Here is a 26999-nt window from a genome sequence, read left to right as displayed (position 1 = left end):
CAACCTATGATATACTTGTTTAAAGGGAATATGTAATTTATACCATATATAGCTGCCTGTAAAATACATGTGAATTTGGTGCTATTTTGCAGAATTCTTAGAAGATGATTTAATTTAGCAGTGGCTTTTGCTGAATTCCCTATTACCTGTACATAGGGTCAGGTAAATCTCATCTGCTTAGCAAAAGTGCCAGTGGAAAATGGAGAGATTTTTGACTTCTGTTGAAAGACAAAAATTAAAACACAGACCTCTGGTGCTCTACCCATGTATAAGACAACTATGCATTTTTCAGCTTTTCTCCTTCAGCCATATCATAATCTTTAGGTTCCCTTTGTTTTGTCATGTTACTTTTATTTTTATTTTTGTAAGAAGATGTCAAGTAATCTCTACACCCAATGTGAGGCTTAAATCCACAACCCCGAGATTAAGAGGTACATGCTCCACCGACTGAGCCAGCCAGGTGCCCCTGTCATGTCACTCTTACAAGTGGGTCAGCTACTCCTGGGTGAAAATTTCCCACCATTGAAGGCCAGCTTGTTTACCTTGGTCATGATTCTTTCTGTTTCTCAGGGTGGCATGTAGTTCTACTCTTATAATACAAGTATTTTTAGGTGAAGGAGTAAACGTTAAACAATTTCTATCTTGTTTCATTGACTTAACCTTTCTTCTAAAAAAAATTTTTTTTTTCAACGTTTTTTTATTTATTTTTGGGACAGAGAGAGACAGAGCATGAACGGGGGAGGGGCAGAGAGAGAGGGAGACACAGAATCGGAAACAGGCTCCAGGCTCTGAGCCATCAGCCCAGAGCCTGACGCGGGGCTCGAACTCACGGACGGCGAGATCGTGACCTGGCTGAAGTCGGACGCTTAACCGACTGCGCCACCCAGGCGCCCCTAAAAAAATTTTTTTTTAACATTTATTTATTTTTGAGAGACAGAGACAGAGTGTGAGTGGGGGAGGGGCAGAGAGAGAGGTAGACACAGAATCCAAAGCAGGCTCCAGGCTCTGAGCTGTCAGCACAGAGCCTGATGTGGGGCTCGAACTCAAGACTACAAGATGATGACCTGAGCTGAAGTCAGACACTCAACTGACTGAGCCACCCAGGTGCCCCTTGTTTCACTGACTTAACAGAATGAGGCTTTTTTATTTTAGGGGAAGTTTCTATCTAGGGACAATTTGCCTCTTAGGGGGGGCATTTGGCTGTTAAGTAGATAGAGACATATTTGATTGTCAAGATTGGGAAGGAGAGGTGCTGCTGGTATCTAGTGGGTAGAGGCAAGGGATACTGTTAAACAGCATAATGCACATAATAACCCCTAAAACAAGGAATTATCTGATGCCACATGTAAATAGTGCCAACGTTACAAACCCTACCCTAGGTATATACTTCATCCTTAACTAATGAAATTACTTTTCATTTCAGAGTTTTGAAGCTCCATGTTCTTCAGTGTCCCTTGAAAGTATTCAAGATACAGATCAAGAGGTTACTGATATACTTATTTACTTTGAATATTTTAATGAAATTAAGTCAAACAGTTCCTATATTTATAGATTAAAAAAATGGCTATGAAAACCTTGATAATATGAAAATAACAGTGATATCTCTACCTAATATGTAAGTTTGTGAAGTCATGAAAAACTAGCTGGAAAAATACTTAATTTACTTGATCACCTTTATGTCTTTGTTTTTAATAAGCTCTAAACTGGTTTGAATAAAGAGCATGGAGCCTGTGTCCACAAGTTATATGAATTCTCATTTAATGTTATCACACATTTGCATGCTTATACCTAGGCTTGCCAAACTGCAGTGTGATATTAACTTGTTGGCTTCATTTTTCTAATCAGCAATAAGGTGAAAATATTATTGAAAATGAGAGTGACTGCATTTTTTTTTTTTAACCTGTTGGCTTCATTTCCCAGCTGGAATCTCCTGTTTGACTCTCATGAAATTATTGCATAGAATTTTATGTTTCTTGGTCCTATATTAAAATTAAATTCGTGGAACACTTTGTTGCAGTTTCCTATTTGAAGAAGACTTTACAACCATATTGATTACTTCTTATTTGTGATGGTCAGTTGTATTTTTCTGTCTTGTGGGTCGGTGCTCCTTGAGAGAAGAAAGATTTCTCACCCTTTCTCTAAAACTAGATTATATTTACAATCCTTCACATCAAAATATATCAGGGAGTTACTTCCCTGAAGTGAGAAGGGTCTTAAAGTCTAGATTTCAGTTTTTGATGGTTCATAAACAGTCTTAGAAATCGCAAGAAGAGGTTCATCATCCAGATGTAAACATATTTGGCTCCCAGAGTACGTTGAAGTGAAAACATGGGATGAGGATGAACTTATTTTGAAGGGCTACTAGGGAGTAGGTTTTGTGCAGGGAACTTCACATTATTTCAGTCCTCACAAAACTACTACCAGGAAATAGATATTTAACATTCCTATTTCATAGGTGAACAAATGGAAACCCAAGTTAAATACTTTGCTTGCCTAAGGTTACAGAAGTAGTAAGAGAAGAGCTAGTTTTAAAACCCTGCATTTTGTTTATAAATCTGTATTCTTTCATCTTGCGGCCTCCGTATTTTTGTAATTTTTTTCCCACAAACCATTTCATCTTCGGTGAATTAATTAGAATTAATAGCTTTCAAGCCTTTTTAATCTGCAGAGGAGATAATTCAAAATATTTTACTGTGGGTCTTTTGCTATTTAGATGCAGATAGTGGAAGAGCTCCATGCTGTACGTGTGGGGAAAAGTGTGGATTTACCTGTGGTTTTATCTTCCGGGGAGTTAACGAGCATGGAGATTGACTTGGTGGACGATGATGTACATTCCTCTCCTGGTATATCCTATATGTAGATGATGATGTTTATGATCTCCTGTACTTTCTTAGGAACCTAATGTGCGAACATTCAATTTTTATAATATTTAGATGAAAGATGTTAAGGTGTGCTCATTTGAAATAAGGAAGTATGATATATTTCTTCTAGCTATAGGAATCTGGTCAAATATTTGTTTATCATCACATTATTGGGCAGTTGGCCATATTTTTGCCAAGCATCAGTAATCACAGTTATCTATTATTGTGCTATCAATGATCAGAGTTGTCTTTTAGTCTTGGTCTTAATCCTAACTTTTGACAATGTCAGCTTATGTAAAGCACTGATCAGAAATAATGCAAATTGCTCAAAGGTATTATACTCATGGTTTTTTTATTTATGTAGTAAAGTTTTGATCAATTTTACCACTGGGAGAAGATAATGATAGATATTATCCAAAATCTATTAGCATACTGGTTTGAGTTGTGTTTATAAAAATAGTATTGCTACATCACAGTCACATTGCACTTTTCAGTTTGCTAAGTGTTTTCCTGTGCATTAATTTGTCTGATCCTCACAATGGCCCTGTGAAATAACAATGCTGGTGTTATCTGTTTTCTTTTACTTTCACGTGTTTTTCTTTTCAACTACATTTCACTCACCGTATATTAAAATTAGCTTATAAATTATAAGTGCACAGCTGCTAGTGATGCAGAACGGGGCTTGGGAGCATAGTTAACTACCAGGGCAAATTAGTTCATGATTTAAAGTCCACTCAGAAACAATTCATGATGTTTTACTAGTAGATAATTAAACATTGATTACTGTCCCTTTAAGGATTAAACAGTTTTGTTTTTGTTGTCTAAAGGATTGCCTTGTCTTAAGAATACCATCAAAGTTCTATGATACCAAATTTTAGTTATTATACAAGTCTTTTATCAAGTGCCATGAAATCCTAACTTTACTCTTTTTCTCTAGCAAAAAGTGCTTCAGATAAAAAGCTTCTAATTGTTATTGACACAAATATTCTGATGAATCATCTCAAATTTGTTAGAATTTTGAAGACCACAGAAATCCCAGGTACTTATAAAACATGATTCTGATTTTCTTACTTGAGTTGATATTTTATATCAACAATGATGTGGGGTATTTTTTTTTCACAAACACGTTTCCACTTGGATATGCTATGAAGTATATATATTAATATATGTATATTAATAATCAGCATAAATTAAAAAAAGAGCCTTGAGAGGTTAACCTAACAATCTAAACTTACTCTTCTTTGATCTCCAATAGTATTTGTTTTTGTACAATTATTTGATTCTTGTATCTGTTTTTAATTTCCATTTTTTATGTTTTATCTCTTCATTAAAAAAATTTTTTTCATGTTTATTTATTTTTGAGAGAGAGAGCTAGTGCGTGGGAGGGGCAGCAAGAGAGGGGGACAGAGGATCCCAAGGGGGCTCTGTGCCGACAGCTCAAACTCACAAACTGAACCATGACATCATGACCTGAGCTGAAGTCAGACACTTAACTGACTGAGCCACCTAAGTGCCCCGTGTTATCTCTTCATTTAGACTGTGAATTCCTTACTTCAAAACTTCCAATTCTCCTAAAACAATTCAATTTAGTAACCAAATAAACATTTGTTGACTTCTAAGAAATCTTTTTTTATTTTTCAGGCTTTGATAGACTTGTGTTAATAATTCCCTGGGTGGTTGTACAAGAGCTAGATCGTATGAAGGCAGGAAAACTACTAAAACACGCCCAGCACAAAGCTATACCTGCAGTTCATTTTATCAATGACAGTCTCAAAAATCAAGATAAAAAGCTATGGGGTCAATCAATACAACTCGCATCTCAAAAAGTTTGTAAGTATGGTTCTCTCAGGATGTTTTCTAATTAAGGTTTATTTGGGTGCTGACTCATGATTGGAGGGAAGTGGTGCAAAATGTAAAAGAAAAATTTATAATTAGGCACCTGGCTGGCTCAGTCGGTGGAGCAAGTGACTCTTGATCTCAGGGTCATAGGTTTGGTGGAAGGATTACTTAAAAAAAAAAAAAATCTTTATTATTTCTTCTAAAATTTATTTATTTATTTTGAGAGAGAAGAAGAAGGGAGGGTGGGGGGGAGAGGCAGAGAGATAGGGAGAAGAGAGAATCCTAAGCAGGCTCTGCACCGCCAGTGCAGAGCCCGAAGCAGGGTTTAAACTCACAAACCATGAGATCACGACCTGAGTCGAAGTCAAATGCTTAACCAACTGAGCCACCCAGGTGCCTGATAAAAACAACAGCAACAAAAAAAATCTTAAAAAATAATTTATAATCATTGGAATATGGAATGGCCAGGTGTAGTGATGGTTTGGGATATTCGGTTAGGTTTGGTTCAGAGGTTTTGATTTTGATTTTTCTGCTTCTTAGGCTATGTCTGTATTTCACAGTGACTGTACAATTCTGTATGTATAGTTTTCTCTATTACAATACTTTGGATTCTTTTTGTGTGTGTGTGAATATCATTGTTGAGTGATGAAGCCAGTAAGTGATCTAGGTTTCGAATCTGTCACTGTATGCAGTTAGTATAATGCAGGGAGAGGCATTGTTTTCCTCTGGTTTGTCAGAATCTGTAATAAGGAGGTGTTTGTATAATAAAGGTCTCTAGATTTTCTTTTAAGCCATTTTTAAATCACTCTAGTCTTAGGACCTAAGTATATTCTTTATGTTTTATATATATAACTTTGTGGAAAAAATCTGTGTGTAAAATAACACTGTTGTCTCTGCAGAGTTTATACATATATTTAGAGAATTTATTTCATTCTTTAAAACTTTGTTTCTTGTTAATTCATAATTATGTATATATTATGTACATTCACTCTATTTTAAATATCGTGGGTATATGTTTTCTGCTATATTCACATACACCATAAGATATGAAAGAATTCATCCTATGATGAATCTAATTATGGTATTAGCCCTGTTAATAGTTGTTAGTCCAATCTTTGGAGAGAAAGGGTCTCCCCCATTCATTCACTCATTCATTCCATTTACAAATGTTTATTAGCTCTTAGTATATATATTCCATATACAATCTTTGTGCATTTTGAGCTTCATGTGGTATGTTTAAGAGCTTTCAAAGGGAAACCACACATATCACTTATTAGAGTTAAGACCAAAATGTTTGAACATTCATATTAAACCAAACATCTTAGATGGTCTTTTTTTTGAACTTTTCATTATGAAAAATTTCAAATGCAGAGGTAGAATAACGTATGAATCCCTATGTACCTATCACTCATTTTCAGTAATTATCAGCATTTTGCAAGAACTGCTGCAGGAATTTGAAGCAGATCTCAGATTTATCATATCGTATCATTTTTACCCATAAATACTGTGGTATGTGTTGCTAACCGACAATGCTTTTATTTTTAAACAACCACACGATTAACAAACGTAACCCCTCATCCAAACCATCATGTCAGTGAAAGCCCAAACCTTAAAAAGAGATGGGAACTTTTTTTACTCTTAATCTTTTATTTAAAATTTTTTGGTTTGTTGATATAAATTATATTTTGTTATATAACAGCATGGATAAGGATGATAATAATAGACAACATTTATATGGCCATTATTCTCCAGGCCCTTTTCCAGGAGCTTTAACAGCTGATATCATTCAAACCATGTAGTACTTGTAGAAGATACTCTTATTAGCCCCATTTTAGAGATGAGGAAATTGAGACCTAGAGAGGTTAAGAACTTATCCTATATAGCATATCTATTTCTTCAACAGATTTGCTTTGAAAATTATTTTAGAGTTCACTTTGAATAGATTGGCCACATTTGTTATTTATAGATGCTTAGAATGATTCTTTTGACTTTTCCATTTTCATGTGCTTTTTGATAATTTAACTTATTCACTCTGTGCTGTTTTTGATGATTAAGGAGGATAAATTATAGTAGTGGTCTCAAACTTCTGTGTTGTTTAAATTTCTGGGTGTCTTCCTTGAAATCCATATTTCCCTTTAATATTTGAATGGTATTATTCTATCTTAGTTTTATTAAATTGCTGAAATTACTTTTAGTTTTAAGGCTGTAGATATAAAATTAGGTTATTTGTGTAATTATCTATGTCGAGTATTTATGTCACATAAAGAACTTAATGCGTTTCTCCGTATCACTGTTTCCTTCAGACTGATCATTAAAAACATTCTTTGTATAAAGTACAGTGTACTTAATAAGTTTATTCTGTTGATAATGATTTTATGATATCCATTAGAAATATCTTTAGGCTTTTTTATCATAGTAAAATTACATTTTATATTCTAATGATGAACTAATATTCTTATAAAAAAATTCAGGATTATTGAGTAAAATTAAAGTGCTTGTTTGGAAAAAGGCAAGAACAAGTTGATCTTTTATTACACTTTACAAATGTTAAGCACATTTGCAACCAACTCTAATAATTGCTAATTTGTATGTATTATATTCCTTTTATATAATCATTGAGTGTGATAACAATGCATTTTTTAACCCTTTTCAAAATTGTGTTTATTTTATATAGTGTTCAGTATGGTGAGAAGAGTATAGGATTTGAAATCTGATTAACCTGACCTGGAGAAAGTTAAAGTTGAGGAAACTAAGGAAATGAAGTAGGGAAAAATAACCCCCAGCTCAAAAAATGATTGTGAAGATTTGTTGAGTTCATATATTAAAGTACTTGATGGTTTATGGCCTAGAATAGGCGTAATTCTCTTGTGTCCTTGTTAAATGGAAAGCTTATACAGCTTGACCAAAACAAAAAAAAAAATCCCTTTTTCCAAAATGGACAAAGAATAATAGATAATTCACAAAAGAAGAAGTACAACTAGTCTGCTCCTTGTTCACTGCAAATATTTTCCTGTTTGCCATTCTTAATGTTGTTAATATCTTATGTATAGACATTTTTAATTTATATCTTTCACTTTTTCTTTCCTTATTTCTTTTTATTGCTTCTAAGTTGAGAAAGCTATTCTTTTGCATTTTAATCAGTGCTTCAGTGCTTTGGGAATATGAATTAGTAACTTTTCAGGAGAGCAATTTATCAGTGTTATCGAGAAGCCTAAAGATAAAATTCTCTTTCTAGAAATGTATTGTAAACAGATAATCAGATGCTTACAGTGATTTATATAATATTCATGACAACATTATTTATACAGCAAAAAATTTGAAACAACCTTACTGCCTAACAATTAGAGAAGTTACATACAATACTATAGCTATGTGAGAGAATATTACTATATTTCAAAAATGTTAATAACAAGATAGAATTTAAAAGAATAAAGGGGCGCCTGGGTGGTGCAGTCGGTTAAGCGTCTGACTTCAGCCAGGTCACGATCTCGGGGTCCGTGAGTTCGAGCCCCGCGTCAGGCTCTGGGCTGATGGCTCAGAGCCTGGAGCCTGTTTCCGATTCTGTGTCTCCCTCTCTCTCTGCCCCTCCCCCGTTCATGCTCTGTCTCTCTCTGTCCCAAAATAAATAAACGTTAAAAAAAAAAAAAAAAGTTTAAAAAAAAAAAGAATAAAAAATATCATCCCAAATTTGTTAGATTTATATAGATTATTATGTATACTTACAGATGATGAATATTGGATATATTTTAGCTGATGGAATTATGAGTTATTTTTAATTCTTCATATTTTCTGTATTTTCCAGATCTTCTATAATCCTTATTTTTATAATAAGGGCAAAATAATCTGCCACTCCCACACATGACATTTTTCCATCACTTTTATATTTTCTTTTATGATCTTTTTGTTGATTCATTTATTTGCCAAATATCTGTACAGACACTGTTCTGGGGCTGCATCAGTGAATGACATAGACAAAGCCTGCTGTTGAGAAGCTTAAATTCTATTAAATATTAAAAATTATATTAACCATAGTTTATACATAATTTTGTGGGGTTTTTGATGTTAAGAGTAGAGGTCATTGCTGTTGTGCCATTTAAGCTGCATTTTAGGTAATAAGTTTATATTACTTAAAAAGCACTTGTTATTGCCATTTATTGGGCCAACTGCTTCATATTAATTTTATTACATTTTCCTGAGTAAGCAGTTTGCCCAAGATTACGTATCTAGTAAGTGGGAAAGCAGGGATTCAAACCCACGTTGGTCTGTTTCCAGAGTTTTCGTTTTGTTCAGTTTTGAACAGCACCTGAGCAGGTGCTCAAAAATATTTGTTGAATAAATATTTCATGAATATTCTTGCAATTTTAGGTGTGTTTTCAAGCCCCACATATTCTAGAAAAAGTGAGGGAACAGATAATCTTGAACTTTGATACCTTTAGAGCAGTATACTGTAACCTTTAACCTCCTTTCATCTGCTGAATTCGGTTGTTGCAAGCTAACTAATGTTTTTGTTTTGTTTTGTTTTTGTTTTTGTTTTTGCTTTTTGCTGCCCATTTTGCCTTATTGTGGTATTTACTCTGGACTAAAAGAAGGAAAATAGGCTGCTGTAATATATGTCTGCTGGCTCACTGGTTCTCTGATAAAAGGACTGAATCACATCTCCCTCAGGCTTATGCTCTGCAATCATTTCAGTTCAGTCTAGATTTCACTATGAGATTGTCAACTCCTCAGGAGTTTGTATATCCAGTTACTTAGTGCAGGGGCCTGGGTACAAATTCAGCCTTATATAAAATGTATTACTTGAATGAATGAGTTTTCTAATTTGAACGTTTAGAAGAGTAAGTAATGTAGGCTAAACGTTGAGGTTAGGTAAAAAGGGTATAGTCTGGAACAAAGTTGGAGCTCATTGTCTACTATGCATTGAATTTTAGTGTGTAAGAGACTTGCCAAGGGGTTGAATTGGTGTTTGTGTCTAGGCGCCAAAGGACGTGACCCTGAAATCTTAAGAAGCACCGTAGGGAGTTTTGAGGCAGGCAGTATAAGGACCTAGGAAGAACACTGTCTTTGGTTCTGTTTCTACACATTACATTATTTTCTCAAAACCCAGACTTTTACATCATGCTTTAGGGCTTGCAGAATGACAGCAGACACTCTGTCAGCCACTGACACTTGGTAGAAATTACTTTTTGTGTTTTCTGCCTGGGGCCCGTATTACCTTTTCCTATACATCTCTGAATGTTAATTGCTCAGAGATTAAGGAAAAGCAGACACATGAAAATGGTCCCATTGCTGGTAGAACAGTTGTTTATTATTTTACAGACCTTTTTGTTAAGTGGAGATAATTTCAAGAATGATGTAATCATCTAACTTACTTATGATCTCTACGTGACTGAATTGAGAGACTGGAATTCATATCTTTCTTTAGGCTTCTAGTATGGCATTTAACTCACTGACCACTTTTCTTTCCTTTGCATTTATTAATAGGCATATCCTATTCCATTTTAGTAGTAAACTACATACTTTACTAAATATGCGATTATATGCTACCTGAATTCTAGATCCAGAATTTTTAAGGCATTGTTTTGCCGTGTTGTATTTTTCTCTTTTTATTTAAGAAGTTTTATTTCTTTTAGATGTTTTTGATTTGTAAATATGGCCTGGGCTGCTTAGATTTTTGGTGTGCTTATTGACTGTTGCTTTTGCTAAATTTGCAGATGGGCTGAGTGATGAGAACAATGATGATCGAGTATTAAAATGCTGTCTTCAGTACCAGGAATTATTCCCTTCTTCTGTTGTTATTCTGTGCACGTGAGTTTCATGGTCATTTTACTCTTTTTTAATTTTTTAATCTTAAAAAAATGTTTATTTTTGCGAGGGAGAGAGCATGAGCAGGAGAGGGGCAGAGAGAGAGAGAATCCCAAGCAGGTTCCATGCTGTGAGCACAGAACCCAAGGTGGGGCTTCATCTCAGGACCCATGAGATCATGACCTGAGCTGAAGTCAGATGCTCAACCGACTGAGCCATCCAGGCTCCCCATACCAAAGAATTTTGAAAAGTCATAATGTACCCACCATGCTAAGGATGGAGAACATACATCATTTTCTAAATCTGCTAGTAAACATATTCAATTTTATTTCACATTCTCATAACATGTAAGCTATAGAAGAATGAGATTTGAATCTTATAAAGTCTCATTTTGGTTTTATTTATAAGACATTCAGAAACCTTTTGTAAAAGCTGGGGGCAGCCAATTTTATCTTCCAATAAAATAGTTCAGAAATAAAATTCTGACAAATTTGTGGTCATGAGGCAAAAAGGTTAATTAATTAATTAGTTTGTGGGGAAGAGGCAGTTTATGTTGCAGTTATGCCCCTGGTGCCTGTTAATAGAGTGAGGGCTGGAATGCCAGATCTCCCACTTACCAGCTTTGTGACCTGGGCAAGTTGCTTAGTTAGTTACCTCACATGTAAAATACAGGGGGGATACTAATCATAAAATGATCTCAGTAGGAATTTCCTCCTCCTCCTCCTCCTCCTCCTCCTCCTCCTCCTCCTCCTCCTCCTCCTCCCTTTCTCCTCCTTTCTTTCCTCTATTCATAACTTATTTCTAAGGTAAAACTAACATAATGTTAAACAAATTTGTATTCACTGTGTATGAAAAAAGGCTCTGAAGGAACTGAGAAGGGCAATATTGAACTGCAGTTTTAGTCTGAATTTTTTTTCACTGAGAAATGGAGCTTTTACTCTTTCACAATCATGCCTAAATTCACTATGAAATGCAGTGATGAGAGAAATGAATAGACCTAAGGTTTTTCTTGTAAGGGGGCTTGGTCAGTTATCATTTTAAATATATGTAACTTTTCGGGGCGCCTGGGTGGCTCAGTCAGTTAAGTGTCTCACTTTGGTTCAGGTCATGACCTCACGCCTCATGGGTTTGAGCCCCATGTCAGGCTCCATGCTGACAGCTTGGAGCCTGGAGTCTGCTTTGGCTTCTGTGTCTCCCTCTCTGCCCCTCTCTGCTCATGCTCTCTCTCTATCTCTCTCCTTCAAAAATAAATATTAAAAAATTTTTTAAATATATGTAACTGTTCCCTCACTGTTCAATACACCTAAAGTAATAAAACATTACATGTTAACTGTAATGGAATTAAAATTTCTTTAAAATGTAAAAAAAAAATTCCCATTTTAGCTGTCTTCAAAGATGATGTTATTCTTTTCAGGATTAGAGGAAATACTAGAGATTTATGTCTAGCATATTTAAAATTATTTTTTATCTAGGGCATAATATATCATGGAGTTTGTGGAAGGTTGAAATAGATAATATGTTAATCATTTTGAAATGAGCTAAGCTAAATTTGAGGAATGATTGTTATGTAATTGTTTTTTTAGTTCAACTTAGAATGAAACTTAAATTGGTGAGACTTTAACAATTCTCCGTTATTTCTGCAGTCAGTGTTTTGGGATTAACAGAGGTAACATTTCTTAGTGAAACGAAAGTTTGTAGTCAGACTGTACTTTTAATTCTAGCACTATCATGTTCCAGGTGAGCCTGTTTTTTCATTTTTATTTTTTCCTTTAAAGGGCTGTAATCATGCCTACTGAGTAAGTCTCACCTACTTACTGTGAGGATAAATTTGTTTTACTTATATAGATAATGGTAATGATGAAAATATTGATAATGATAGAGCTAGGAGAACCCTTCTACTATACCTTATTTTAAGTACATTATTTTACATTTGCAACCCTGAGTATGGGCCAGCAATACCTAGTTCATATCTCTATCCATTTCTTTCTTCTAAATTCTAGACTAGTATATTCATTCTTATTTGCTGTCTTTACTTGGATGGCTCGTAAACATTTGGGACCTGCCACCTCTAGAAATGAACTCTTGGTCTCTCCTTCTAAACTACTATCCATCTGAATAAAAAGTGCCACCGTTGGGGCTTCTGAGTGGCTCAGTCAGCTAAGTATCTGATTCTTGATCTCAGCTCAGGTCTTGGTCTTAAGGTCATGAGTTCAGGTCCTGCGTGGGGCTCCGCACTGGATGTGAAGCCTACTTTAAAAAACAAACAAAACCAGGGCATCTGAGTGCCTCAGTTGGTTAAGCATCCAACTCTTGATTTCGGCTCGGGTCATGATCTCATGGTTTTTGGCTCGAGTCCTGCATCAGGCTCTGCTCTGCTGATAGTGCAGAGCCTTCTTGGGATTTTCTGTCTCCCTCTCTCTCAAAATAAATAAATAAGCATTTAAAAAATTTTTAAAGTGCCATCTTCCACCCATTTGCTAAAGCCAGAAACCTAGGAGTCATTTTTGATACTTGCCTCTCTGTCATAATTTATATCCAGTCAAGTAAGGGGTCCTGTGTGATCTTTTCTTTATCTTCCTTGCCAACCTGTGTCAACCAGGTTATTTTTCCACTGCCTTTTTGACTCTAAGACTGATTGTGCTGTGCACTTCCATACTTGCTCTCTTTCATTTATTCTTCAAAAGTAATGTATTTAAAATTTTTTAATTTTAAAAATAGTTGCATTATGGAGAATTTCAAAATACTTAAAGTGAAGAAGAGTTAATAAACTCTTAAGTATGCAGCTACAATTTTCAAAATTGTTCCATTCTTTTATTATCTATATCTCCATTCACTCCCTTTCCCCCCATGAGTGGTTTTATACAGATTTTTTGTGTTTTGAGGGAAAATGTGCCATTTTGGAATGCATAAATCTTAACTATACAATCTTCACAACGGATACACTGGTGTAGCCCACATGCCTCTTGATAGATAGAAAACTTCTGTCACCCCAGAAAATACTTTTATGCCCTGCCCCTTTATTTTATTTTTGAGAGAGAAACAGAGCACGAGCAGGGGAGGGGCAGAGAGAGAGGAAGACACAGAATTTGAAGCAGGCTCCAGGCTCTGAGCTGTCGGCACAAAACCTGACGCACGGCTGGAACTCAAGGACTATGAGATCATGACCTGAGCCGAAGTTAGATGCTTAACCAACTGAACCACTTGGGCACCCCTCTTTTCCTAGTTTCTTAACGTGGAAGCTGAGATCATTTATTTGAGACTCCTATAAATTTCCCTGTAAGCACTGCTTTAGCTGTATCCCACAAATGTTGATGTTCTATTTTTTTCATTCAATTCAATAGAACTTACCTTTGACAATTAGATGATTGCTGTTTAATTCCAAATATTTGCACATTTTTTAATATTCTTGGTATTAATTTGTACTTTAATTCCACTTTGGCTTGAGAACATTAATTTATATGGTTTCTGTTCTTTTAAATTTGTTAGTTTTATTGCCAAGAATATGGTCTACCTTGGTGAATGTTTTATGTGCACTTAAAAAGAATTTGTATCCTCTTGTGGGTGGAGTATTCTATAAATTTCAGTTAGGTCAAGTTGGTTGGTAGGATTGTTCAGGTTTTCTATAACCTTACTGATTGATTATTCTGTGATTATTGAGAGAGGAGTGTTGAAATCTCCAACTATAATTATGGGTTTGTTTAATTCTCCTTTCTGTTTTATTTGTTTTGCTTCATGTATTATGAAGCTTTGTAGTAAGATGCATACACATTTAGGATTGTTTAGGATTGTCTTCTTGGAGAATTGAACCTTTCTCGTTGTGTAATGTCTCTCTGTTCCTGAAGTCTCCTTTGTTTAGTATTAATACTAGCATTCCAGTTTTATGGTCAGTACTTTATTCTTTGTCCATTCTGAGAATTTCTTTGAATTGATAAGTTTATACCATTCATTTTTAATTAGATCAAAATCTACCTTTTTGCTAATTATTTTCTATTTGTTTCATCTGTTCTTTTTTCTTTTTCTTTCTTTTCTTGAGTTGTGTATTTTTTATGGTGCCATTTTATCTCCATTATTGATTTATTTATACCGTTTCAAAAAAACGTTTTAATGGTTGCCCTAGCATCTAAAGTTTATATCTTACTTGATCAAAATCTACCTTCAGAAAATATTATATTGCTTCACGTTCCGTGTAAAGATCTTATAATAGGATGTTTCCAGTTTCTCCCATTTTTTGTACTACCATTGTAATATTTACTTTTACAGAAATGATAAACACATAATATTTTTGTTACTATTTTTGCTTCCATCATTTACCACTTAAAGCAGAGAAAAAGTGAGTATTTTAATCTTGCATTCCATTTTTTGCCTCTTCAATTATTTATATAGATTCAGGTTTCTGTCTGGTGTCATATTCCTTTTGCCTAAATGAATTTCTTTGACATATGCATGCCTACTGGCACCGAACTTTTTGTTTTGTTTATCTCATAATTTCTTTATTTCTTCATTTATTTTTGTTTATTTTTTTATGTTTATTTTTAAGAGAGAGAGTTGGGAAGGAGCAGAAAGAGAGGGAGACAGAGAACCCCAAGCAGGCTCCGCACTGTTAGCTCAGAGCCCAACACAGGTCTTGAACCTACAAACCATGACCCCAACTGAAATCAAGAGTTGGATGGTCAACCAACTGAGCCACCCAGGCACCCCTCTTAATTTATTTTTGAAAGATATTTTTGCTGGATATACAATTCTGGGTTGACTTTTTTTTTTTCCCCTTCCAGTATTTTAAAGAGGTGACTCCATTTTCTTCTAGTTTGTATGGTTTCTGATGAGAAGTCTGATGTAAATGTTATCTTTGTTCCTCTATATGTAATGTGTTTTTTTTTTTTTTTTTTTTTTTGCTCTCTGCTTTCAAGGACTTTTCTTTGTCCTTTGCTTTTTTAGCAGTTTATTTTAGCAGTTTTTAGCAGATATGTCTCTGTTTGTATATGTGTGGTGGGTTGGGGGGCTGAGTAGAGAAGGATTTATCCTGCTTGATATTTTCTGAGCTGCTTTGATCTCTGGTTTCATATCTGTCTTCAGTTTTAGATAATTCTCAGCCATTATTTCTTCAAATATTTTTTCTGCCCATTCCCTCTTTCCTCCTCATATTATAGAATTATACTGTGGTAGCCAGTGACCCCTGTGATCCCTGCTTCTTAGTATGAACGCCCTTGTATAGTCCCCTCCTGCATTGTACCAGGGTTGGCTGTCTGTGTGACAGACAGCATGCATCAGAAGTGATAGCATGTTCCTTCTGTGATTAGATTATAAAAGACTGGGACTTCCTCCTCGGGCACTCTCTTCCTCTCTCCTTTCTCTTCCTTTCTCAAATCACTTGCTTTGTGGAAGCAAGCTGCCATGCCATAAACAGCCCTGTGGAAGAGGCCCACATGGTGAGAAACTGAAGCCTCCAGCCAAGAGCCAGTGATGGACTAAGGCCTGCCAATAGCCACGTGAATGAGTGCCAATTAAACCTTGAGATGGCTGCAACCTTAGGCAATAGCATATTACAACCTTGTAAGAGACTCTGAACCAGAACCGACCAGTCAAGCTGTTCCCAGATTTCTGATTCTTAGGAACTGTGTGAGAAAATAAATGTTTATTTTAAGCTGCTGAGTTTTGGGATAACTTGTATACAGCAATAGATAACTAATATAGGCACATATGTTAGACTGTTTGATATTGTTCCACAGCTTCTGGATCTTTTTGTTTTTTTTAAAACTTGTACTCTCTTTGTATTTCAGTTTGGGTCATTTCTTTTGACCTGTCTTCAAGTTTGTAATGTTTTCCTTGCCTGTGTCAAGTATACTGAGGAACCTGTTGAAAGCATTCTTTATTTCTGTGACTGTGTGTGTGTGTGTGTGTGTGTGTGTGTGTGTGTGTGTTATTGCTAGCATTTAGTTGCTTTCATTTAATTTTCATGATTTTCATCTGTCCTGAAATTGCCTGTCTGGTTTTGCATGCTATTTACCTTTTCCATTAGAGCATTTAACAAATAAATCAAAATTATTTAAAACTCCCTATCAGATAGCTTCATCGGTGCCATATGTAAGTCTGGTTCTATTGATTGCTTTGTCTGTTGGCTGCATGTTATTTTTTTCTGGGCAGAATTTATATACAGATTTTAAGGTTCACTTGCTCTGTGGTTTCCTCCCTTCTTCAGCTCCTCACTTAACTCTCTATCTGCTCTGGCCGGCCCTGAACATGGTCTCTGACATTTCAAGTTACTGTGGCTGAGGCTTCTGTTGTAAGCCATTGATGAATTAGAGAATGACCTCGGGCAAAAAGGTAGAACCTTGTAGAACCTCTATGATGAAGATAGACTTGTCTCCAGCTTCTGCCCTCATTTTTCTGATCCCTAGTGCCTTCAGATAGCTTTTTTTTTTCTTTTTTTGTCCAAATCTTCTGATTTTCAGCTGTGGAAAGATTAATCTGACCAAGCTACTGTGCCATTAACAAAAGCTGGAAGCCTGTTGGATTCCAGAATAGCAATTTAATAAACACAGATCTGATTATGTCACTTACCCACTGAAGCCCTTAAATGTCTTTCTATTTATTAATGCCCTTGCCTTAGCCACATAAACTGTTCTCATGCACTATGCTCTAATCATACTTTATTTTTTCAGCAAATAGCAAATCTCACCATTTGTCTTATGCTCACTCTGAGTAAATTTGTAATTGCCTGCCATGTGGAAATTATTTCTTTTACCATGGCTCTCTGTTTATTTCTTTTTGGATGATCATATTCCTGTGTTCAAATCTGGCTGCCGCTTACCAGGTACAATTTTGGGCAAATTACTTAACCTCTTTGCACTTCAGATCCTCATCTGTGGAAGGGGGATACAAATAGTACCACTGCTACATAAGAGGTTTATTGTGAGAATTAAATGGGTTGCGAACATATATGTATATGTATATCTATCTATAGACATATAGCTATCTATAAAGATATATAGTACTTACAACAGTGCCTGGTACCAGGGAAACATTCAATATGTAGTAATTATTCTCAAAAGCTATTCTACTGTATGTTAATTCCTTTATCTTCTGTGTTTAAAAAAAAATGTTATCCTTTGTTAATATACATGTTGAGCATCTCCAACCTTTGATTAAATCCCATGTGTTTTGAGTTACCATGTGATTTATCTTATAAAAAGAATTCTTTCCTCCTAACCCCAACCTTAGGGATGATAGAAATTTAAGAAACAAAGGCCTAATAAGTGGTGTGAAGTCACTCAGTAAAGAAGAATTGAGTGCAGATTTATTAAACTTATCTCCGAACACAGATGTATGTCATCAACCTTGTTTATCTAAACAACAATTGAAAGCAGGTAGTATTCTTACTGCAACTAATTTGAACTATATCTTCTTTTATGTACTGACATTGATAACAATTGGAATTAATAGTAAATTTCCATCTTGTACATTTAAAATAACATTGTTTGAAATACTTTCCAGCTTGTATATGGTAGAAATAAATGAAAATCATAATGGTAATCCAGAAGAAAACAGTTAACATTATTGTCTTCTACGTACGCTTTTACAAATTAATTTGAATTTTTGTCCATACACTTAATGCATTTTTACATGTTTATAATCACCGTATATATACTATTTTGTGCCTTGCGGAGTGTATCTTTTAAATTAATAGTAACTATAGAAAATATTCATTTCAGGTAGGAGAAATTTTTGGTTTCTTTTTAATGTTAGCTTCCTCTTCATAACCTTCTATCAATGCAATAAAAACTTAGTAATAAGAGAAACTTGAAAGATTCTAATAATACTTTAATTTTTAATTTTAAACTAATACTTAAGAAATTAATGGCAGTACCATTGTTTTATCTTTTTTTTTTACCAGAATAATCTGTTCTGTAGCTTGATATTTGATGGAATGTTGTATTAAATCTGACATAATTTAAAAATACATTCTACCTTTTCCCCTGTGGGGAAAATAATTATTGAAATCTTTAATATCATATGGACTTTTTATATGTAATTGTATAAAAATTGACATATATACATGCTACTTATTTGACCCCTTTGGTACTAAAATTTCTTTTGTCATAATATTCAAAATGACATTTAGAAGAAGTAACAGGATATTTTGGTTTCTGCTTTTTCAGGGGTAACATGCTTTCAGTTTGCCCTTCGTATTACTACCACTTTAAGTCCTTAGTATTTGTAGATAAGCCACTTAATGTTTTGAGTTTTGCCATAAAGAAATTGCAGCTGCCTTCAGGCATCAAATTAATAATGTTAATGAAATGATGTCAATTAAAATAATAAAAACTTACTTTAAAAGGGGAGGGCATAAAGGTAGTTAAACCAGAGATTCTCGTCCTTTCAAAACAATTTACTGATGTGAGCTGCAATGGGAAGAATATACTATTTTTGGACGAAAGCACACTTTGATCCATAATTCTTCATTTTCTATTATAAATAGATGCAAAGCATTCTTTTAATTTTTCCTTTTTTGAAAATACAATTGAATTGTGGTTAAAATATCACACATTTCTTAAATTCCTATTTTAGTAAATATATTTAGTTGCCTTTTGTCAAAAAGATAAAGCATTTGCTAATGTGATATGTTTATATCTAAAATAATTACAGATACATGTTTCTAAATACTGTTTGAAAAGTTGAGTATTGATTTGGTTTCTGTGTAATTTAGGTACTAAATTTATGTACATAAAATGCTTATTATTTATGGCCAAATGCTAATTTTAAAACAATAAAATATTTACTGTGAGTGTCTTAAATAAAGCCTGTGACTCTTTGTTTTAAAGAAGCGACACCATTAGAAGAGAGCTATAAGGGAGAATCTGTACATTCCAGACTACCCATTCTACTTGAAAGCATCATATCTGATCTTGAAAAATCTCTTGGAACAGCTTTATCTTCAATACTAGAAACAGAAATGAAAATTGCTTTTGGAAACCTCTGGATGGAGGTGATTATTTCAACTCTCTTAGTTGACAAATTTCTTTTTCGTTGCTAAAGATTTATGACCTTAAGAAATAGGACATGTATATGTGTAAGCTTCATTGTGATAATTTATATCCCATTATATTTTTTCATATAGTTTCTAAATAACTTCTTGAAAACTAAATGGTGGACATTTCCTATAGATTAAGAACTATATTTTGTCATTTAATTTTTTTTCAATGAGCAGGTATTATGTATCTACTGGTGTCAAACACATTGCCCCCATGGAGCTTAAATTGAATTCAGAAAAACTTCTCTCATATTTAGTTTATTTGAGTTAAAATGTTTAGTATAGGGAATCCCCATTGCAATGTGTATTCAGAAAAAGAAGTGTATATTTTGGCTTATGTCATATAAATAATCAAAGTATATCAAAGTATAAATATCATATCAACAAGATATTTTGTATTTTCTAGATTCACATCTTTTCTGCAGATAGTAAAACACCACATTTGGCAATAGTGGCCCTTTTAGTTTAGTTAATGTTTGTTTGCTATTCATATGTATAGCTAGGAGGAACAGTCCCCCTCAGTTGTAGATTCTAATAACTTGTCAATATGATGTTTTTGCTGCTTGATTATATGATCAAGTCTTGAGCGAAGATGATGAGGAATGATCAAAAGATTCTAGGAGGGTTGACTTAAATTGGATTGGATATTTTGTAATAGAGTCTAGGAAAGTCATTGCATATGAATAATTCAAAAAAGGATGTGCTGACATCTTGTAGTGCTAAATGATGAATCTCCTTTATAAACATGCCTTTGCGAGAGTGTAGCAAGTGTTAGTGCTAGCTGACGTCTTTTTTCTGTATAGATTTTCCCACAGCTATGTGAAATAATTAGATTGATTTCCTCCTAGAATTGACTGTGTTGGAAAGTAAATTGAGTATCTTTCCTGATTAAAACTATGCTTCTTCTGATTAAAACAGTGCTTTCGTTTTGCACAGTTTCTGAAACTATAAGGATTAATACTAATCTGAATTTTACAAAAACAATTTGCAGTGGAATTAGAATTTTAAGATCACAATTTTAAGATCACAAGGCTTTTAATAGAATATCTCTTAGTTTAAAAAGAATTCAACTGGGGCGCCTGGGTGGCGCAGTCGGTTAAGCGTCCGACTTCAGCCAGGTCACGATCTCGCGGTCCGTGAGTTCGAGCCCCGCGTCGGGCTCTGGGCTGATGATGGCCCAGAGCCTGGAGCCTGCTTCCGATTCTGTGTCTCCCTCTCTCTTTGCCCCTCCCCCGTTCATGCTCTGTCTCTCTCTGTCCCAAAAATAAATAAACGTTGAAAAAAAAATAAAAAATAAAAATAAAAAGAATTCAACTAACTATATTTTTCCCAGAAATATATATAGATATTTTTAAGTAATTCCTAAGTACTTTTTAATAATAGGAATAATAAATAAATTAGTAGGTAGTAATTTTTCCTAAATACTTTTTTAGATGCTGTACTTGAAACCACCATGGACTCTAATTCATTTATTACAGTGCTTTAGAAAACATTGGTTGGCTGTATTTGGATTAGTTATGGAGAAGAACGTGCTTTTAACCATTGAGAGCCTATATGAAAATCTCTGTAAAGGTATGAATTTTTTATTTTGTCTTTAGCAATGTTGTGTTAAAGTCAGACTAGCAGATATTTTCCATGGAATGTGAAGGTGAGTTAATAAGAAATTGGTCAATTATTTTTTAACCATTTACACTTCTAATTACTAAAGGGAGTTTATGGAAGCTGAATGAATGAAGTTCATAGAGCTTATGACCATTAATGGTATCACCACCGTTGATATTCCTGGATATAGTGAATATTTAGTTTTTTATAATGTTTGAAAACTTTTAAAACCGTATTTTATTCAGGTATGAAAATATTATTTAGACTTTTTTTTTCATTTCTCACTGTGTTTAACACACAAACTTTGACCCCATTTCATGTACTAATTTTAGAAATAGTATATCAAAGTATGTATCTAAAATATATGGTTTAGGAAATAGAAAGTGTTTGTCTTTGGTATATAGTGAGTTCTAGAACCAGAAGACACTAGAGTCAACAACTTAGTTGGTGATTTTTAAGCCATGTTGCACAGAACCTTCTTGAAATGCCTCTGGAGCTGCCACAGATTGGAGATGGAAAGGCTAACTGGGAGCCTGGAAAGTTGGCGGGCCTTTAGCCCTCAACCCCAGCTTTAGCCATGCAGTTTTCTTTTATCAGTTTATATATGGAGAATCCATGTAGGTTTTGAAGAAAATGTTTCTCTGCTAAGAAAAAAAAAGATGGGAAAAGCACTGATCAAATGTTACAAGAGCCCATGTTTTATAATCAGGTAAACTATCCCTAAGAGGTAAGTGATTGTCCAAAGTCAAACTACTGGATTTTTCTTGCTATACCTTTAAAAAGCAAAATGTGTGTAACAATTATTGGGATGTTCTGTTTGTTCTGGACTTTTTTTTAACTCCTCTAACATGATCTGTTCTGTTTATTATTTTCCTGTATTGGTTATATCCTGTCTGCTTTTGAAAAATAACTGTGAATATAGAGGACTATTAAATAACAACCTGAGTACTTGAGGATTTAAGCTAAGTTTAAAGGCACAAGAGCCAGGTAGTGAAGAATAAGATAATTTCATCATAAAACATATGCAAACAATTAATATAAAACTTGATTTAACACTAATCCTCCTGGAAGCTAAAACAAAACACAAACAAATATATTCTGTGGGAGGTATACCATGGCTATCTTTCCCTTGAAGTGTAACCTTTTGGGAAATGTTTTATATCTTTGGAAATTACTTCAGGGGATTTAAAGTACCTGGTCCAATGCCTTATGACTTTTAAAAGTTACCAAGTTTTTAAAAATCTTTATTTTGAGAGAGAGAGCATGGGAGGGGAAGAGAGAGAGAGAGAGAGAGAGAGAGAATGAATCCCAAGCAGGCTCCACACTGTCAGCACAAAGCCTGATGTGGGGCTTGAACTCACGAATCCTGAGATCATGACCCTGAGATCACTACCTGAGCCGAAATCAAGAGCCAGATGCTTAACTGACTGAGCCAGCCAGGCACCCCTAAAAGTTACCAATTTTTAAAAGACATTTTAAAAATTTAAAGATAATTTAAAGATAATTCTTTAACTATAGAAGATATTTATAGGTGGTATTATTATATAAGAGAAGAGACAGGGAATGACTCCTTGGACATGCCTTTAAACCAGTTTTTATAAAACATATAGAAATGTCTTTCATATCTTAAGTAGAAGCATAATTTAGTTCTATCAAAAGAGAAAGCCCATAATTCATGTATGATCTTGAATAAGATTTACTTTAAAGAATGGCATATTTAGTTGCCATTTTTCTCTTTTTCCAGGGGTGGGCAGTGTTTGTCTTTTGCACACAGCTTAGAGGTAGTAGGTAATAGGAGAGAATGAAGAGATGATGGCTGTTCCTTTTGCTAAAAAGTCTTTTTTGGAATCATGGTGTGCATAATTTATTGATCCTTGGTCTAGAAGAATCTAATGCCTAATGTGTACTGACTTGTGAAGAATATATAATAGAACTATAAAAGTGCCTTCTGCTCTAAAATAATTTTAAGAAAAGTCACAGTTTATGATTTTGTTTACTGTCTTTTAATAGTATACTCAGCTGTTAAATTATGATTGTGTTTAACTTCAGTAATCCCAAAGAATGTATCCTCAGATCAATTCATAGAAAATTGTGTGGAAAATGACTAGTAGCATTTCCTGATTTTGTTATCCATACTAACTTTAGTCAAAATGATTATTGACCTTACATAAGCATTAAAGTATTTCAACCATGTAGATTTCTTTTTATGTTGTGTCTAGGTACTGAATTTATCATTGTTATTTCCCTTCAGCACATTATCTTAGTAAAGACTTTTTGTGAGACAGAAATCAAATGATTAATTCAAGGCTACAAGCCTAACTGAACATTGACTGACTTGGAGAAGCACCCTTGAAAGAAATTGTGCCCAGTTTCTTTTCCTCAGGAGATTTACTAGGTTCATCAAATCTACATTCTGTCCTTTGTGTAGCATTTCTTATCTGTCTTTTCCCACAGGAATTTAAACTAGTCATTGACTTTAAAAATAACTAAGTGTTTTGTAAGGAAATATACTTGTTTGTTTTATTTGATAAAGGGGAAGCCAGAAGCCTGGCTATAGCCATCACATTAGATTAGAACTTCTGAATATTGTATAATTAATTAATTAAATCTACTTTTGATTTTTATTTGATTTTTCAGTAATTTCCAAGAAAATACTTGTTTTTGTTTTTGTTTTTTATATTAATTAATTTATTTTTATTTAAATGTTTATTTTTTTATTAAAAGTATTTTTTAATGTTTCTTTTTGAGAGAGAGAGAGAGACGGGGTGTGAGTGGGGGAGAGGCAGAAAGAGAGGGAGACACAGAATCTGAAGCAGGCTCCAGGCTCTGAGCTGCCAGCATAGAGCCTGACACCGGGGCTTAAAGTCAGGAACTGTTCGAACATGACCTGGGCCAAAGTTGGACACTTAACCAACTGAGCCACCCAGGTACCCCTTAAATGTGTGTTTGCCTATTTATTTAGAGAGAGAGTGAGTGAGCACACATGTGTGAGTAAAGGAGAGGCAGAGAGGGACAGGAAGAGAGAATCCCAAGCAGGCTCCACGCTGTCAACAAGGAGCCCCACACAGGGCTCAGTCCCGTGAACCATGAGATCATGACCTGAGCCGAAATCAAGAGTCAGATGCTTAACTGACTGAGCCACCCAAGCACCACTCTAAGCAAATACTTACATAAATGATACAGAGCAACTATTTACTTTTTTAAACTCATAGTACCAGTGAAAAACCATGCTGGTGTTTCAGAATATAAACCATACTGGTCTCTCAAGTTTCTCTGAAACGGAGAACCTTAAAAGGAAACAAAACAAATACGTTGTAGCATGGTTATTTTAAATGGCTTTGAAAAGTATGTGTGTGTGTGTATATGTGTGTGTGTGTGTGTGTGTGTGTGTACACACACACATATATACATATATATAAAATATATGGCACATGTATATTATATATATATAATATATGGCACATATATATTATATATGGCACTCTACCCTAATAAGGAAAGAATTTTTCAGTTCTGTGCTTTGATGTTGTTAGAAATTTGCTTAACTTCATTGCTCATAACTTTTAAAATCTTTGAAATTATTGTCACCACCTCTGAGAACTTAATGTAAGTAATTTTAGTTGAGAGAAAATTGTTATACCTTTAAATTATTTCTTGTAGATTAACTCACTTTGCTAATTTATAAGGAAAAAAATACTGCTGGCTTATCTTGCCCACAGCTGTTACTCAGATTATTTATATTTTTGCTAAAGTTGTGTTGAGCGAAGAGAGAAAATGTTATTTTCAATAAATCTAGTATTACATTTGATGTAATGGAATTTGAAGTTAAATCTCTATGTGATTAACTAAGTTGGTTATGAGAGGGACTGCATGTAACTTACCTGCTTACCCCGAAAATGTGACTCTTCTGATGCCTGCATAGCAATCTGTATATGAAACAACCTCAGTTTTGAAAATCTGTAGTTTAACTTGTTTGGTAATTATCTCTCTATTCTGAAAAGTATAATGTTCTTTTCACTTTAAAGTTTACTATGTTGAGGGTTCTCCTGGAATCTGAATCCAGAATACCTGGATCAACTCCAAGAACTTTGTCTTTAGCTAAATTTAATTCTAATGCTTTTTACACCCAAGAAATAAATTAGGAGTAGGGTATAGGTGTAAATGCATACTTTTCTTAAGTTTCATAATTAACTTTAGATTGGCTTTCCAAAACACATTTTTATACTGTATACTCATTCTTACATATGTTTTCCTTCTTAATTTCTGTTACCAGCTAACAAGGCAGTGGATTTTACAACAGTGAAATTTCTGCTTCAGGATTCTAAAAGTTTGTTACATGCTTTCAGTACAAGGTCAAATTATGATGGTATTCTTCCACAGGCCTTTGCTCAAGTTAACAAACTACTCCAGACATTTGCAGAGGTAAGTTACCTTTGGAATGCCATTTAGAGGAGCTAATTACATGTGTTCTAAAAATGTATTAGCAGATAACAGAGATAGAGGATATTTTAATTGTAACTTACTTGAACACACTAAGGGAGTAAGTATATCTTAAGTGAATTGAAGGAAAGTAAGCAATTTTTATTACAAGTTATAAAACACATCCTCTTATGTGTAGTATGTGTTTTGTACATCACCAGTAAGGAAAGAACACACTTGCTTAAGAGACTATCTCATGAAGTAAAAGAAGCATCTTTTTAATAAACTAATAAGAAATATGTGATAATTCCTATGGAAAGAATTGACTTAAGGGGTGAAATTATCTTTTGGGTTAAGATGACCAAAATATTGGTAATTGTATTTTTCCATGGCAAATGTGACTTCGAGAATTATTGGTAGGAAAGAATGGACCTGTGAATTTAGGGGATTGCAGCTTGATCTGTGACTGGAGTTGTGTAGGGAAAAATACATTATCCTTTCCCATCACAGAACTGAGCCCTAAACCCTATCTTTAGTGAAACAAACATAGTGAACAAGATGGAACGTTCAGGATACTCATAGGCTTATCAGTCTTTGGATTAAGATTATTGAAAACTTAAAAAAATAGGATTGATTGAAATAAAAATAATAATGAATGTCAAGTTTTAAGTTCCTTTCATCAATTGGAAACCTAGAGATGGGAGTTACCATGAAAATGTGGTGTTAAAATTTAGTGCTGTTTATCAGATAATGGTATGCCTACTATATGTTGCCCACTGAGTGTTTAAAAATATTGAATTGTTATTTATTCCTGGATCCTGATTTTCCAGTTGCTACATTAGCAAGAGATTCATGAAGGCCACTGGTGAAGAATCTATATCCTCATTAGTGCTTTTCCCTTAACACCTGGCATTAATGTGATTGCTGGAAACAACCTGTGATGTTTCCACAATTAGAGCTCTGAAGCATTTCTCCTTTATTTTCATGTTTAGAAACAGTTCATTGTCTGAGTCAGCCAGGAACTTTGTGATTTAGCTTGGGCTTTTAAAATATACTTTCAGGGGCACCTGGTGGGCTCTGTCTGTGGAGTATGCAACTCTTGATCTCGAGGTCATGAGCTCGAGCCCCACATTGGGGGTAGAGATTACTTTAAAATAAAATTAAATATTTAAAGTAAAATACACTTATGGTAGGAGTTGTTTTGTAGAGTGCATTAGATTTATTTGGTATATGACCTAAATACTTAGTCCTGTCTCAGTAACTTGAGCAACAAATAGATTACCTCCAGGGATAGGGTATCTGAATACAGTAACTGTAAAATAATAATAACAACAACAACAAAAATTAAAAAAATAAATAATCCCCCCCCAAACTTTATTTACCAAATGTAGAAAATTAGGAAAATAGGGATATTCATTTGTTTGCTTCTGAGAAGGCTTGTGAGAAAA

At 34.3% G+C, this 26999-nt stretch overlaps 1 protein-coding gene across 1 annotated transcript in view; it reads left to right on the top strand.

The window, feature by feature from the left end:
- Positions 1-26999, top strand: part of SWT1 (SWT1 RNA endoribonuclease homolog) — a 102072-nt gene that overhangs the window by 22624 nt on the left and 52449 nt on the right. The window contains exons 6-14 of the mRNA XM_030302409.2: positions 1424-1483; positions 2714-2843; positions 3799-3900; positions 4503-4691; positions 10412-10505; positions 17721-17866; positions 19322-19485; positions 20964-21102; positions 25406-25554. Coding sequence (XP_030158269.1) covers positions 1424-1483; positions 2714-2843; positions 3799-3900; positions 4503-4691; positions 10412-10505; positions 17721-17866; positions 19322-19485; positions 20964-21102; positions 25406-25554 — 1173 coding nt within the window. The remainder of the gene's footprint in view (positions 1-1423; positions 1484-2713; positions 2844-3798; positions 3901-4502; positions 4692-10411; positions 10506-17720; positions 17867-19321; positions 19486-20963; positions 21103-25405; positions 25555-26999) is intronic.

This window comes from Lynx canadensis, chromosome F1, assembly GCF_007474595.2.
Source record: "Lynx canadensis isolate LIC74 chromosome F1, mLynCan4.pri.v2, whole genome shotgun sequence".
Classification (NCBI taxonomy): Eukaryota; Metazoa; Chordata; class Mammalia; order Carnivora; family Felidae; genus Lynx; species Lynx canadensis.
This window is presented reverse-complemented; position numbering and strand designations above follow the sequence as displayed.